The sequence below is a fragment of the Doryrhamphus excisus genome, linkage group LG15 (assembly GCF_037039965.1).
Source record: "Doryrhamphus excisus strain RoL-2023G ecotype Guam linkage group LG15, RoL_Dexc_Guam_v1.1, whole genome shotgun sequence".
NCBI lineage: Eukaryota > Metazoa > Chordata > Actinopteri > Syngnathiformes > Syngnathidae > Doryrhamphus > Doryrhamphus excisus.
Window position 1 is genome coordinate 6,556,866 of NC_136371.1, and position 15,465 is coordinate 6,572,330.

A 15,465-nucleotide genomic window follows, 5' to 3' on the forward strand; every position below is an offset into this window, starting at 1 on the left:
GTTTACGGCATGGGTCTGCTTGGTCACCTCTGTGTGAACTCACGGGACAGACACCACTGTCCCCTCTTGAAGGAGTAAAAAAAACAACACGACCCCAACTTCACCCCGCCCAGCCTGCCCTTATGATGACTTTAGTAGGACTACATTTTTTAATTTACATCTACCATGCCCATTTTTCTTTTCTCCCTAATTGTGTAACGCATCAACTGTTTTGTCAACAATAGCGTCTTAACATCATAATTCCAGCTAATATACTGTATAATGGAATATCACAAATCGACCCACAAACTTGCATGTTTGAATATCCCACAGTTGATAATTGCCAAATTGGGTTTCCCCAATAACTTCTTAATTTAAATATTTGCCAAGGTGATTTGCTATATAGAGGTTGGCACATCAGTTGAGTGTGATTTATGGGTGGAGGTATGGAGTTAAAACTGGAAGCAGGAAGCTTGTTGGTGTCGTCCTATCCTTTTGCTCTCACTATGATTGAATGAGTGCCTTTTTGCATGAAAAAAAACCCATAAAATTAATTAATGCCGAGTCACAAGGTTTGACACACAGCCCATTATTGGCTTTAATATCTCTTCCACTGATTTTGGATGCAATCAAAAGTGTTTCTTAAATTTCTAGTTCCTTCTTTCTAACTTTTGCATGCAAATGTGCAGTAATTGTCTAAGCTCCTCTTACTTAAAGTTTGTCTGTTTTGGCATGGGGATAGCTGCTGAGATTTTAATCTGCGCACTGAGCCATCTGCCGCTGATGTTGTATTGCATATCTCTGGGATTAAATCAAGAGGCTGTGCGGCACGTGTGTTGTTCTCATGCACACTTGGACACAGTGAGCCACACACATACACACACACACTTATCCAGCCACAACAAAAACAAATGACACATTCTATCGCGCACATACTGTCGGCGCACGCACAGAAATAAGTGCGCACATGTTGAGCGTTGCACAAGCAAAGAATGTGGGCCACTGCCATTTCCCCTCCAGCACAGACTGCCAAACGACCCTCCAATGCCTGCAGTTAAAGGCCGTGATTACCATTTTATTACACAATGCCATTATTCTGATGCTATCAATGGAAATGAATTGGCCGACAATTGATTTACTATAACCCTCCCCTCCTCTTCACTGGGCCTCTGGGAATTTCTGGTGCTCATTGATTCGTTCCCCCCTGTCCGCTCCACTCTAACTAGGGTTTCACCTATCATGCTGTGGCATTGCAGATATTAAATGTTTTACTGACTAGCCCCCCTACATGATAAGGTATTTGTTAGTTCATTTGTAGTTTTTTGTTTTTCTATATATTATTCTGCAATGATGGAAACACAGAAAAACATGATTTGACCAAGATGGAAATTGTGCAAATATTTTGATTTGGAACAATTATTTTAACAGATTTACCAAATTTGTCTGAGCTCAGCATAGTTTGCATGACTGGTGGTAACTGTTCAGCACTCTGATTGGATGTATAAGAAGAAGAAAAAAAAAACTCCCGGCTGGCCACAGGGCATGCAGAACATCATTAGTGCCAAGTGTCTAAAAGCTGTCGAAAACATTCTCATCACAGTGCAACTGGAGTGCTCACTAACAACCCAGACCATTATGCCTCATCTCCCAGAGAAAGCCAGCAGACAGCGCCCTGCAGACATTGGGATGGGACTTCAGCACACATTGCGCATGTAGAGACAGACATTCTCTGTCGCCTTAGTCCAGTCAATCAAGAGACTTCTCCAATGTTGTGAGATTCTTCCTGGACAGTCGGTGTGTCATGAAATCGCTGGCAAATTATAGGCTCATTTGTTGTTTGATTGCTGTACTTGCAAAGCATCGTAGGAATGTGCCTTTTTCATGAACTTTTATCTTTTGACAGGCACTGAATTACAAATAGTTGGCATTCGTCACATTACTTCATCTCTTTTTCAGTGAAAACAAGTAAGATTTGATTGAAGTTGAATCTCTTCGAGAACTACATAGCAAATCTTTCCTTCGGCCCACAAGTTTGAAAGAAATGTTTATCCCGATGCCACTCAGGTCTACATTGGTGGCACAAGTACTGTTCTATGAATAGCTCATTGTCAGAGGCTGGCAGTAACTCTTGTGAAAGTCTAGCAAATGTAGTCTGATGTAGGTGTGAGGGGCAATGGAAAGCATAACTACTTTTAAGCTGCCATCTTTAACGACAAGGCCACCACTAACCACGATGGCATTCTTACTTTTCCGCCCAGAAAGTGCGGAAAAACAAATACAGTGAATGTTGTTTGATTGAAATGTAGGCTATATGATATAATATCTGAATTTAATTTGAGCGTTTGACTGTATGACAGACAATATTCAATTTCCGGAGGACCATTCTAAAGCTATTGAGTATTTCTACAACATATCTGCAATATCTTTTTAGCGATATATTTTTTGTTCTCGAATACTCAAAGTGCATCTAATGCCTAAAGTATTTTCTCCATATGTTAAATGATGGCTCTTGTATTGACCAGCCATGTCTACAAATGCATTAGTGCAGCTATGCTTGGCCCACTTAATACCCACGTACAACAAACACAACCATCAGTGGACACACAACCACCTTTCTATGCAGCATATAGGGAGTCACTGTCTATTTGTGAGGGCCCAGTGTGCTCAGTGGTTTGTCCTACAAAGTCGCCAGAGCTGAGTGGCAGGGTCTGTCATACGAGAAGCCCAGTCAGGAGAGTGGCTAGCCGTGGTGTCTGAAACAGCTGACAGACAGAACTAATCCTATTCCACACAGACAGGAAGGAAAGAGACTGCAACCTCTAGCCATCTGATCTCTGGCCTTTGGAAGACTGCTTGTTTTGTGTACACCAAGTGGTTGGTCATTGCACATTCTTACATCCATCTAAGACTGTTTTTTTTGGAAGGAAGGGATGTTGTTTTGAGGTTGTTTTATTGAAATATTTTCAGAAGATGATCTGATCCTGGACTATAATTTAGACACCCGCAAGAGTGAAGAGGACAGCTACACAATGTTTTAAACATGTACAACAAAATGTTGCGATAAAGTTGTGTTTGCGGCACTGGTGACCATCTGTCTCAAACTTGTTTTTAGAAGTGATCTGGGTTCATGCGGTCAGAACGTTGACTTTGCAATCACATTATTATAGCTTGATGTTTAAAAGCAAAAGGCCACGAGATTACACTATTCTATGTGACTTTCATCAAAAGGCTTGAGGGGACAGTAAAGAGGGGACTTTACTATTTCTTCTCTAGTGCTGGACCTTCTCTGGTGTCAATCCCTCTAACTACATCCTGCCCCAACAGTTTGATCAGACACACCTTAAAGCTGATCACACTTGGGCCCCCTGTACTAGAAACATCATCACCTTCCATTATCTGTCTCAAGTGTTAAAGTCTTAGGTTTGTTTATTCATTCACGGGAGTTATGGCAGAGCATGCCATCTGTGAATTGCCATACACACACCCTTTAGTATACTATTTTATTGGAGTTGTAGGTGCGTACTGAAACATATACTGGACTCCACATCGGGTATTCTGCTTATTCAGGGTCATAGGTGGACTGACTTTGTGCAAGAGTCTGGGAAAACCCTGGATTAAACACCAGTCAATCACAGAGATGGTTATAGACTTGTGTTGCAGTAGTTTTAAAACTACAACAGGGATCATTAATGGGGAAAGACTCCAAGTACAGGTGTCGGTGGCGTTAAGAAGGAAAGTGCAAGAGAGGTTAAAGCTGTAATTGGTGGTGTGTCTCGGGTCCCTGTTAGTGGAAAGCGCTACGGAGAAGGCTCGGGCATGCATCATGATGCCTGTAAGATGAGAAGGGATTTAACTGCAAGCCCCCCACCCTTGCTTAAATCCCCTTCATCCTCTACTCTGACAGGAAGATTCATGCAAGGCGAGTTGCCAGTGGAAGGACACACTATGCGCTCACAGAAAGGCAAACCGTTATTACCCGCTATTGGTCTGTTCCAGTTTAGGACATTTTCCACACATATACTGTTCCACTAAAACTACATAAACGTATTAGATAAGGTTAGTGAAATTAGGTGCATTCAAAATTCAATTTCACTCCATGTGTGGTGTACTCCAAGGGACAGAATATTTGTGTGTACCATACATGAGTGCATATTTTAGAATAAAAACCCAAAGTGTGTGCATCTGTGTTTTTTCTCAGTACGCTATGTTTTTTTCACACGTGAAGACTTGTCCGAACCGAGTTTGTGCGGGTGTTGCATCTTGTACCCCTTAAGTCATAATTGGAAATCAAACTGCCGCTTTGCATGTGCATGCATGTCCTCTCCCAGCAGTAGCGTTCATACCCACACACATTCCCCACTGCTATTTGATTTGTGTATTTGCTCAGCCATGCGACTTAACCCTTTCAGTAGCAACCTCCACCTTAGGGCACGTTACACGTCGAGCAGAATTATGCCCCGTGTCCCACATTTCCCCATATTGCACATACACAGACACATTCCTTCCCTTGTTAACCGTAATTCACATCTGGCCTCCTTTAAATGAGGGCAGCTTATATTCCTCACCACATGCTTCCTCCACAACCTTCTACAACTTTTATAAGGGCTGTAAACAATGGAACTCATCATCTCTTCATTCATGAGTTTATCGCGAGCTGTCGGTTAACCGGAATTAAAAAGTGCTCATATTGATACTGCGATGATCAGGAAAAATTACACAAAAAATATTATATATATAGGATATTAGTCATATCTTTGTGTGAGGTTTGACACACATGCATCAGAGGTGCAACAATTATCGATTTGATGATTAATTGATTACACAATTAATCTATTTTGTTCATTGTTTATACTTTTTTGGAAATTCTTCTTCCTCACCGTCTTTGCTATGATTTTGTAGAAGGAAAAAGTTCATTCATGCATTTTTAAAAGAGATTGCTGCTAGGAGGCGGATTAAAAAAAATAAATCTGACTCATGGATTAATTTAAAACCTAATTAACTGATTAATTATTATTAAAATAATCATTAGTTGCAGACAAAAAACATAATATAATATAAATAAATATATAATATAAAATATAAAATACACTAAATTCATCTTTAGAACTTGTTTTTCTCTTGTTGAAGATACTAATTTCCCACATTGGCGCTTGTGATCACTCTGTAAGACAGTAAAGCCAAAAAGTGTATGGAACCACATCCTGTCACTTGAGTTAAAGGGCTGGAAAAGTCCAGCTGTATTTACTTACTCTCTAACCCCTGCTTCTCTCTGTCTTTATTTTTCGTCTTTGAGCGTTCCCTCTCCTTGGTAGGCGGATCCGTCTGAGGACAGCCAGTCTCTCACCATTCCCACGGAAACAGTTGCCAAAGCAAATTTGGCGAGAGGAAATGGAGACCCTGCAGTCTTTCCAAACCTCCCAATCTCTTCCCGTCCCTTCTCTTGTGTGTCATACGTTTTTTTTTTACAAGCCTGTGGTTCTATGGCTGCTCACTCTTTTATGACATTACATTATGCCTTATGATATGAAATTTCCACATTTTCCCATTTAAGAGAGGAATATGGAATGATTCTTCATGAGTGGAAACTCTGAGCATTTTGCAAGCAATTATGGTTTTAAGAAAGAACATGTTAGATAAGTAGACATGTAATGATGTAACCACTTTCTTGGAAATCTTTGTACAGTAAGCAGAATTTTCGAAAAAGAGCTGTTTTTCTGTGTGACTTGTACACACTACCGAGACTCGCTTCCTTTCCACTCTTTACTTTGTCTTTTTTTTCCACCCCTTGTGACCTCTTTACTTCCCTTTTTCTCTTTTCTGTTTTCACTAATGCGGCGGAGAGATTTGAACTTCCCTTCCTTTTGGGATCAGGGGACCTATTTAGCTTGTCCTCTCATTTGCTTCACTGATGCTTGTGCTTGTGTGTTTATTAGATCGGACAGTGAAAACTGTTACCAAGGATTTTGGAACATACAGTCAGTACTCTCGATCCGACATCTTATTTTTATCACCAATCTTTTACCCTTTAGCCCAGCTTGTGGCAGCGACTCTGGTTTCTCTTCTGTTTTGTCTGCTATCCTCTCTGGACTCTTCCTGGAAGTAGAGGCTGCTGAAAAACAGCAGACCCACTGCTGTAAAAATGTACTGGGAACAAAGGATGTGGGGGAAAAAAAAAACACATGTTTAAACACGAAAGAGATGGACATTCTGTTTCTAGGTTTATAATGTCCCACCAGGAAAAGACACCGAGGTATGGGAAGGATTCTCGGTTGGTTTGTCACAATAATGACATATTTCTGTTTGTTGTGGGTTTCTTTCAAGCAACAGAGAATGTAGGATGTGTTTCCCTAATAATGGGAAAAATGATGGGTTATACTATATGACAGAAGACAGCTGGGATAGGCTCCAGCATGCACGCGACCCTCGTGAGAATACGCAGTAGAAAATGAATAAATGATCCTTCACATTGCAGCTTATGCGGACTACACACTGTTTCTGCTGTATACTTTATTAAATACAGAGGCACTGTTCTCAAGGGCACACTCCAAAAAAAATCTCTCTCTATTGCAGCTTTAGCACAACTGGTCGGTCCTCAACAGGAAACCTGAAAGTTGCATACAGTGTTTGTGTTTTTGTTTGACCTTGTGGTCCCTAGCAAACCTCATTGACTTGCTCCGGAACTACATGTTGTATGTGTTTATCAATGCACAGGTATGTGGTCCAGGCTGCAAGAGGTGAGTTGAGCGCTCCCTTTATCTACACAGAGGGCGCCTCCCATTTCAGCACTATGGGGCCCCCCTCAATCCCGCCTCAGTCAAGCAGAGGCCAATGTCAGGTCACAGGCAGGGTGCGGCTCCATTTGCCCTTCTGGGTTAAGAAAGAGCAAAGAAAACAGGTATTTTGGCCCTTTTCATTTTAGCCTAGAAATGGGGGGAAGTTGAGCTCAGCAACCAGTTTAGCACCATACCAGAAAAGACTGTTTGTCTCTTACAGTCTGGCAGTCTTAAGTCATATTATGTGGTCAAAGCAAGATTTGTTTCCTGTTGAAGGAAATGGCGAACTGTGGTCAGTGGCATTTTCTAGAATATCCATGGTCTGCATAGTTGGACTACATTTTAAACTGGCTTTTAGTGTCACTGTTAACAGCTTTCTTAAGATCATTTATTTTTGTAACCCAGATAACAGAACCAGCAACCGCAGATTGTTTCTAAAGGCACAAAAATAGAAAATATATGTAGGTTTTTTTAAGATGGTGTTACGTTGTTGGCAGCAAGGAATCTTGTTTGTTTGTAAAGGACAGCCTGTAATCTATGACACAGGAAATACAACTGGGTGGGGGGTGGGGGGGGTGATGGCAGACCATGAAAACTATGAAACGAGTTGTGGGACGACAGATGACAGATTATGTCAAGAAATAGATTATGCATTACCTCATTAAAAGCAAAAATGTGAAGAGAAATTGTTAAAGCCTGTAGGATTTGATGTCATTCTTCTAACATGACACTTTGGACTGTCCGCAAAGTCCTCACTCAAAAAGTTTTCCTAAGGCAAGTTTCACCTCAGCCGCGGGCTTATTCCCCAAGATCAAGTTTTCAGAAATCCTTCCAGAAAACAGGAAGCTCCTTGCAGGCCTTTTTGGCGTCTTTCCAGGAGAGTTGAACGGATGTAACCTTTACTACAAGTTTGTTTCTGATAAACCGAAGGGACTCTGATCAAGTGGAACATGAATAGAAGATAAAGCATTTGTCTGCAAGTAGAAAAACATAACTAATGCATATGTGACTGATAATAAATTACCATTCATATATTCTAAAAGGACAATAAGGGGGGGAATTTTTTTTATAACAGTGTTTTGCAAAAGTGGTCACTGTTCCAGAATAGTATTTAAGACATAACTTGCCCTTATGACTTAGTACCGACATTATCTGAGTAGGCCATCTTTAGTCAAACAGTGGTTTGCAGACAAAGGAAGTGCTCTGAAACTGTGAGGGTTTCGGAACAGGCAGACAGTCTTCTAACCGAGAAGTCTGTTATCACCCCACCCATCCTGTCTCACACACACACAGAGACATACTAACAGACATACTTGCCCAGACACGTGCACACACAGGAGACACCGCGCGGGCCCCACTGGCAGCTAAGGCATGGTTACCGCTTTAGGTTTTGTCCACATACGTGTGCTTGAGGCTTTGTACACTGCAGGCGATAAGAGCTGTAATGTGTATATATATATATGTATGTGTGTGTGAGTGTGTGTGTGTGTGTGTGTGTGGTAGCATTTCATAAATAGCAGTGGTTCACAATTCTGTTTCTGTCTTGACCCCCCAAAGGGACAGAATTTCAGACTCTTGTCAGAAGTTTAATGACTTTGAAACCGGCTTGACTTGAAAAATGCTTGTGATTTACAGTGAATGTGTTGAGTAAAATGTGTCCCCATTCAAAGTATTCAACTAACCTTGATCGTTATTATGTAAATTCCAGCAAGACAACATGTTTCCCCTTTGAAGCTGCCTCATTGAATGTAACCAATGGCGTCCAATCACTTTTAAGGACAAACAAACCTTATGTCGGCACTCTTTCTGTGACCACGTCTTGTCACATTGGTCTTATTATATATATATTTATAAAACTTTAAAACGACCAAGTTCCTAAAGATCTACTGTCTGTCTATCAGAATAATACAGATGAAAGTCACAGTCTTTTAGCTTGAAACGCTGCGAATCAATAGGGGAGCTTAATGTCAGCCGACTGATGTCATATGACATCTACAAAATTATGTTTACGATCGACATAATGAGCACCCCTCGTGTAGGTTGTGACAGTGGTAAAATTGCATTTTCTTTGAGAGACACTAAAACAGTGCTTATGACTTGTAATGACTCAAAGTTGAAGCCTATGACTTCAGACTTGACTTGGACTTGCATGTCTTTACTTGAGATTTTAAATCGACACTCAAGATGTGAGAGTTACTTGAGACTTAACGATACACTTTTAGGCACTGCGATAAATTCAAACTTTTAATGAAAAGAGGATACACATGCATGTATATATAGTCAGGTGTCATGTTGTCAGTATGAGGTGTTGAAACTCGGCAGACGGTGCAGAATAGGAATGTCTAACACACGCTCAGCTAATCGGGAACCCTTATCTGAGAAGTGTGACATCCTGTCTTTGCTCTGTAATCCACACCGAATCATAAAAGGGTCGGGCTGCTAAGTGCACGGACACATGCTTTCACACACACACACACACACACACATATGAGTACCTCTCTACTTCCTCGCAACACCTAATCCAAACTGTACCTTATATACTCATGGGCCCAGCGTTGAAAGAATCACATACAGAGTCTTTGGGAACCACCCTAAAGGTTCCTTGATTGTTACCTTCATGAAGATTTTGAAAATGGAAAAAATTCCAACTGGAAGTGCCTCAAAGGTAGTCTAAACATGCTAGCCCCCCCACAAAGGCACACCCCCTCAACTAAGCCCCATGTGTTCTGCTGCCAACTGGTCACCCCCTCCTGCTGCAGCACCACTGGCAACCCACAATCCACGAGACAAGGATGGGCACGTGGCACAGAGACATGGCCCAGACTGCAGCCTAATGTGCATGAGTGTGGTTGGCCACATTCTAGGCTGATCTGGAGGCACTCGCCTTTAGCACTTTAGCCTGATATGTAGGACATACAACAACCAACAGGACTCAGGACTGAGGCTAATGAACTAAAACTAAATACATAAATCACACAAAAAGGGGTTCATGGCCGTTCAGTATTTGTGCATTTTTTTAATTTTAAATGTGTGTGTTGCTGTGGCAGCTAGTGACATCCCCGTCCTTGGATAAGTGCAACAAAGCCAGCCTAACAGAATAAAAAAAAAACAACACAAAACCATACTTGTCTTCTTGCGTGGGTGTGTCTGTGTGTGACAGACACACACATGGCTCCAGTCACTGCAAACATGCCTCGCCTGATTGGGTTGTGTGACAACAGTGTGACACATCGTCTGGACTATGTGTATCTGTAGGTGACTTTTAAGCAACACACACACACACACACACACACACACACACACACAAAGTCAATACCACTTCCAAATTTAAACACACTGCCACTTCCAGTTATCAGTAGCCTCCTCTGGCACTCCTCTATCGGCCATCCTTGTACACACATGCAAAGTGGTTGGTTTTTCTGGCACAATATATAGTACCTTTGCAGTTCATTGACCTTTTTAGTACAACAGATCTTGATTGGATGCCAAGTGGGGAACCTGGTGGGCCTTTACATGATGTCAGAAAAGAACATGGATGGAAGTCCTGATCATTATTTCAAGAATTCATGTCAATATTATATACTTTAAAGACTACATGATTTGTATCATACTCAATCAATGTTCTTTGTTTCAAGGTTTCAGATCCTCTTCCAATCAAAAAGCCCAAACATGAAGACGTCCCATTACAATCGCCGCTGGCTGACAAGGAGAAGCAGCATGACTGGCTGCAGTCGCTTTCCAACTCCAATAAGGTTAGTTCACATGAAAAGAGTACATGTTGTAACTTATAACGACTGCACCCTCAAGCATTTATAACACTAATATTTAAATAGTGATAATCTCTTAACCCTTCTTTACACTGTCTTAGGGGAGTTAAGTACTGGCCACCTTTCAGGTTCTAGAAAACGTCATTTATCGCTTGCATCAAACTCTTGTTCAATACAGTAATTGTACTGTGGAAATGACCAACAATCTATTTATATTTGACATATAATTACACCCAGCTTTTAGGGAAAATACCAGTAGTTGTGAACAGAAGATGAACATCTTTGCCCACACTATGCGGGCGGCGTGTATCAAAGCGTGTCTCATTCCCTTAAATAGGTAAACATTTCCACCGCATGTTGGAGCAAGTCGGGAGGAATTCTTGAGTAATTTCTGGAGCCTCTTGGATCTTCACTTTTCTGTTAATAAGTGATCATAATGCCCAAAAGAATGTCTTCTCGTCTGCAATTTGCCTTTTTCCTGCATTCCGCATTCTCTTTCTGCACTGTAATGAGAGCTTCTTCTCTGTAGTTCAACATCTTTTAGGTCCCTTGCAAATACAACAATTAATAAACAATTATAAAACATAAATCACAATAACAACACAATAAAACATTTTAGTTTGTTTCATTTAGTTTCTTATTATGTCCGTAAATGTGCCAATTTAACATTTCGACCCTTTTTCGACCCCTTGTATTGAGTTATGGTCTCCTATAGAGCAGCTACACACAATAACCCACACAAAAAACCTTCTAGATCTTCTAGAATCTGCACCTATTCCAGCTGTATTTTCTTTGATTCGTGCTTCCTGTCTGTTTTAATGTATTCCACCCATGGGCATGCTTACTCCGCTGTGATTGGTCGCACACCCAAAGTGCTTCCTAAATATAAGCTGGAACAAATAAAACATAAGACACAAAATTTGTTTATATATCACACACAAATAATAAGCAACTTCCTGCTCTGTCTCCCTTCTTCTGCACTGTTATGAGAGCTTCTTCTCTGTAGTTCAACATCTTTTAGGTCCCTTGCAAATACAACAATTAATAAACAATTATAAAACATAAATCACAATAACAACACAATAAAACATTTTAGTTTGTTTCATTTAGTTTCTTATTATGTCCATAAATGTGCCAATTTAACATTAAAGAGGACCTACATATGTCATTTTTCGATCGTTTGTATTGAGTTGTGGTCTCCTATAGAGCAGCTACACACAATAACCCACACAGAAAACCTTCTAGATCTTCTAGAATATGCACCTATTCCAGCTGTAATTTTTTTGATTCTTGCTTCCTGCCAAAACGGTCTGTTTTAATGTATTCCCACCCATGGGCATGCTTACTCTGCTGTGATTGGTCGCACGCCCAAAGTGCTTCCTAAGTATAAGCTGGGAAAAAATTAACTTGAGAAACAAAATTTGTTTATATATCACACACAAATAATGAACAACTTCCTGTTCGGTCTCCCTTCTTCTGCACTGTTATGAGAGCTTCTTCTCTGTAGTTCAACATCTTTTAGGTCCCTTGCAAATACAACAATTAATAAAGAATTATAAAACATAAATCACAATAACAACACAATAAAACATTTGAGTTTGTTTCATTTAGTTTCTTATTATGTCCATAAATGTGCCAATTTAACATTAAAGAGGACATACGTCATTTTTCGACCCTTTGTATTGAGTTGTGGTCTCCTATAGAGCATCTACACACAATAACCCATACAGAAAACCTTCTAGATCTTCTAGAATCTGCACCTATTCCAGCTGTATTTTCTTTGATTTGTGCTTCCTGCCAAAACGGTCTGTTTTAATGTATTCCACCCATGGGCATGCTTACTCTGCTGTGATTGGTCGCACGCCCAAAGTGCTTCCTAATATAAGCTGGAAAAAATAAACTTGAGACACAAGTAATAATAATGAACAACTTCCTGCTCGGTCTCCCTTCTTCTGCACTGTTCCTTCTCCCTGCACTGCGTAGTTGCAGTTCACATGAGGCGTTCGAGTGCATTACGTAACTCTTTGCGTTGGTTGCTAATGTTTTTAATTTTTTTGTTCACATAACCCATCTGGAAGCACACCTCATTCTCCAGTTAATTTCTCATCCACAACATTCATGAAGTCCATTTTTTTCCTCCCCCAGGGGCTCAATTGCATTCAGCCGAGACAGAGGCCATCAGCTTTTAGACCGTGGTCCCCACACATCTCTGCTGGTGACAAGGAACCGTCCAGTCACCCCCTGGCTCTGCTCAGAGACAAGTGAGTCAATAAACATAAAAAAAAGACTCTTGATATTCTCAGAATTGACATATTTACTGTGAAAAATATTGGCTTCTGCTGGATCTTCTGAACTCCCAGCATGGTCTGACTGTACCACAACATCCCACACGTCCACATAAATAGACATTTGGCACTCGTACTGCCAGTACCCACTTTGCATGGTGCTGCCAATACTGTCTGTAACATCTCTGTAGATCTATCCCGGATTCTCAATATTAAGATGAAGTGGGCAATGATATTTTTGGTATAAACTGTTGACAAAGCAATATGTCAACAATATTGTTTACTAGTGGGGCAACTTGCATACAGCCCCTTAAATTGGAAAGACCCTGAACTAAATAATCTGGTTGTTGTGGTGTCACTTTAGCTTCTACAACTACAAGAGCCTGGAGAATGCCGTGGCCCCTAATGTCGCCCTCACACCACTACCCCTGGGAAAGGTGCATCCAATGTCCCCGTCAGTCCCCAGCACATCACACCCGAGCACAGGAGAGCCCCCAGGGGAGGGCGCCAATGCCAGTTTGAGACCTCGCAAGAGAAGAGCCACAGGGGATCTCCAAACTTCAGCAGCTGAAGACGCTAGCCCTTTGACCTCCACTGGCAGCAAGCACCCACCACCTCAAGATGACAAAGACTCCGAGGTGGAGATTGAAGTCGAGAGCCGCGATGAGTGTAAGCTAAGAACTTGATCCCAGCAGCATACATAGAATATATACGACGTGACTACACACCCTCTTGTGTCTCTCGTTCCTCCCAACAGTCACTTCGTCTTTATCCTCGCTGTCGTCACCATCGTTCACCTCCTCCAGCTCAGCCAAGGACCTGAGTTCACCAGGTGCCCTCGGGCCTACCTGCGCTGGTGTCCCTGCTGAGGCCACCACCCCTGCAGCTGCTCCCATCTCAGCCCCTGTGACCCCTCCAGAACTGGGGCTGGAGTCAGAGCTGGAGAGCTTGAGGCAAGCGCTGGACAACGGACTGGATTCCAAAGAGTCCAAGGAGAAGTTCCTGCATGAGATTGTAAAGATGAGGGTGAAGCAGGAGGAGAAGTTGGGATCTGCTCTGCAGGCCAAGCGCAGCCTCCAGCAGGTAGCGTGCTATGCATATCTATCCAAATCAATTAATACATAAACAATCAATAATAATAATTAATAGTAATTACTTTTTTGGGGGGGGGGCATGGCAGTCAGGGACTTTGGAATTAATTAACTAATTTTGCACCTAATATGTTGTAATGGAGGACATCTAATAGTAGAATAATACGTAATAATTGTGACACTAATGTCACCACACCACTGGACCACTAGTGGCCTCACAGCAAGGAGACCCGAGTTCAATTCCACCCTCGGCCATCTCTCAAGGGCCTCGCCGTCTTTCTCCGGGTACTCTGGTTTCCTCCCACATTCCAAAAACATGCTAGGTTAATTGCCAACTCCAAATTGTCCATAGGTATGAATGTGAGTGTGAATGGTTGTTTGTCTATGTGTGCCCTGTGATTGGCTGGCGACCAGTCCAGGGTGTACCCCGCCTCTCGCCCGAAGACAGCTGGGATAGGCTCCAGCACCCCCTGCGACCCTTGTGAGGATAAGCAGTAGAAAATGAATAAATGAATGTCGCCACTGTTGCCAAGCTAGCAGCATCACTAATATATTAATGTAAATAATATCTACTACTGAGTGACTGAAATTAAAATCTGTCTATTTTTGTAGTAAAACAAGTTGTAAAAGGTCACACATGTTGAGTATCAGAATACAGAATTGGATTACAAATCATCACCACTGCCTGCAAAGCTTAGCATGAGTTGGCAAGAGACAACAATGAGAACGGATGTTGCTGTAAAAGGAAAGGCCAGACTTCCATTTTTATATTTGGTCTTGGACGGGGAACAAGAAAATGCAGTTGAAGGAGCCTCTGTGTGTGTGTGTGTGTTTGTGTGTGTGTGTGTGTGTGTTTGTGTGTGTGCAGCAGAAAAATATATCTCGAGCAAACCCAAAGCTTACTCTAGTGCAACGACATTCCACTCTCACTTTGAGTCAGTGCTCTGAGGAGGCGGCAAGTATTTGTCTAACGTGTGAGGGTCCCATGAGCAAACTATGGTTACTACTAAACACATACACAACAATTCAGAGGAAGGAAACCTCACTCCAGTTAACCTAAACTTTGCCCTAACCCTCGACATTTGGTAAAGAAAACACCGGAGCGTACTTAGTGTCAGCATTAAAAGCAGGCAGACGTCATTTGCTTTAAAAAGTAGAGAAGCTGCATTTTCTCGCTGAGATATTTAAATATTGCAATCTTTATACATTTGGTTAATATCAACATTTGCATACCAACAAAAAAAATGGTCTTTTTTTGCCAGGAGCTGGAGTTCTTGCGGGTCGCAAAGAAAGAGAAGCTGCGGGAAGCAACCGAGGCCAAGCGCAATTTGAGGAAGGAAATCGAGCGTCTGCGAGCCGAGAGTGAGAAGAAGATGAAGGAAGCCAACGAGTCGCGGATTCGTCTGAAGCGAGAGCTCGAACAAGCCCGGCAGTTAAGGGTCTGCGACAAGGGCTGCGAGGCCGGACGTCTGCGTGCAAAATATTCGGCACAGGTTAGTCATCATGCAAACTCCAGTAGTTGGAGACCACATGTTTTTTTTTTTAGTCATTGCAATGTTTCAAACCCACC

At 41.8% G+C, this 15,465-nt stretch overlaps 1 protein-coding gene across 2 annotated transcripts in view; it reads left to right on the forward strand.

Moving 5' to 3' along the window:
* Positions 1-15,465, forward strand: part of skia (SKI proto-oncogene a) — a 65,623-nt gene that overhangs the window by 45,182 nt on the left and 4,976 nt on the right. For both annotated transcript variants that reach the window (XM_058052310.2, XM_058052311.2), the window contains exons 3-7: positions 10,388-10,504; positions 12,665-12,780; positions 13,169-13,473; positions 13,562-13,887; positions 15,158-15,388. In XM_058052310.2, the coding sequence (XP_057908293.2) occupies positions 10,388-10,504; positions 12,665-12,780; positions 13,169-13,473; positions 13,562-13,887; positions 15,158-15,388 (1,095 nt within the window). The remainder of the gene's footprint in view (positions 1-10,387; positions 10,505-12,664; positions 12,781-13,168; positions 13,474-13,561; positions 13,888-15,157; positions 15,389-15,465) is intronic.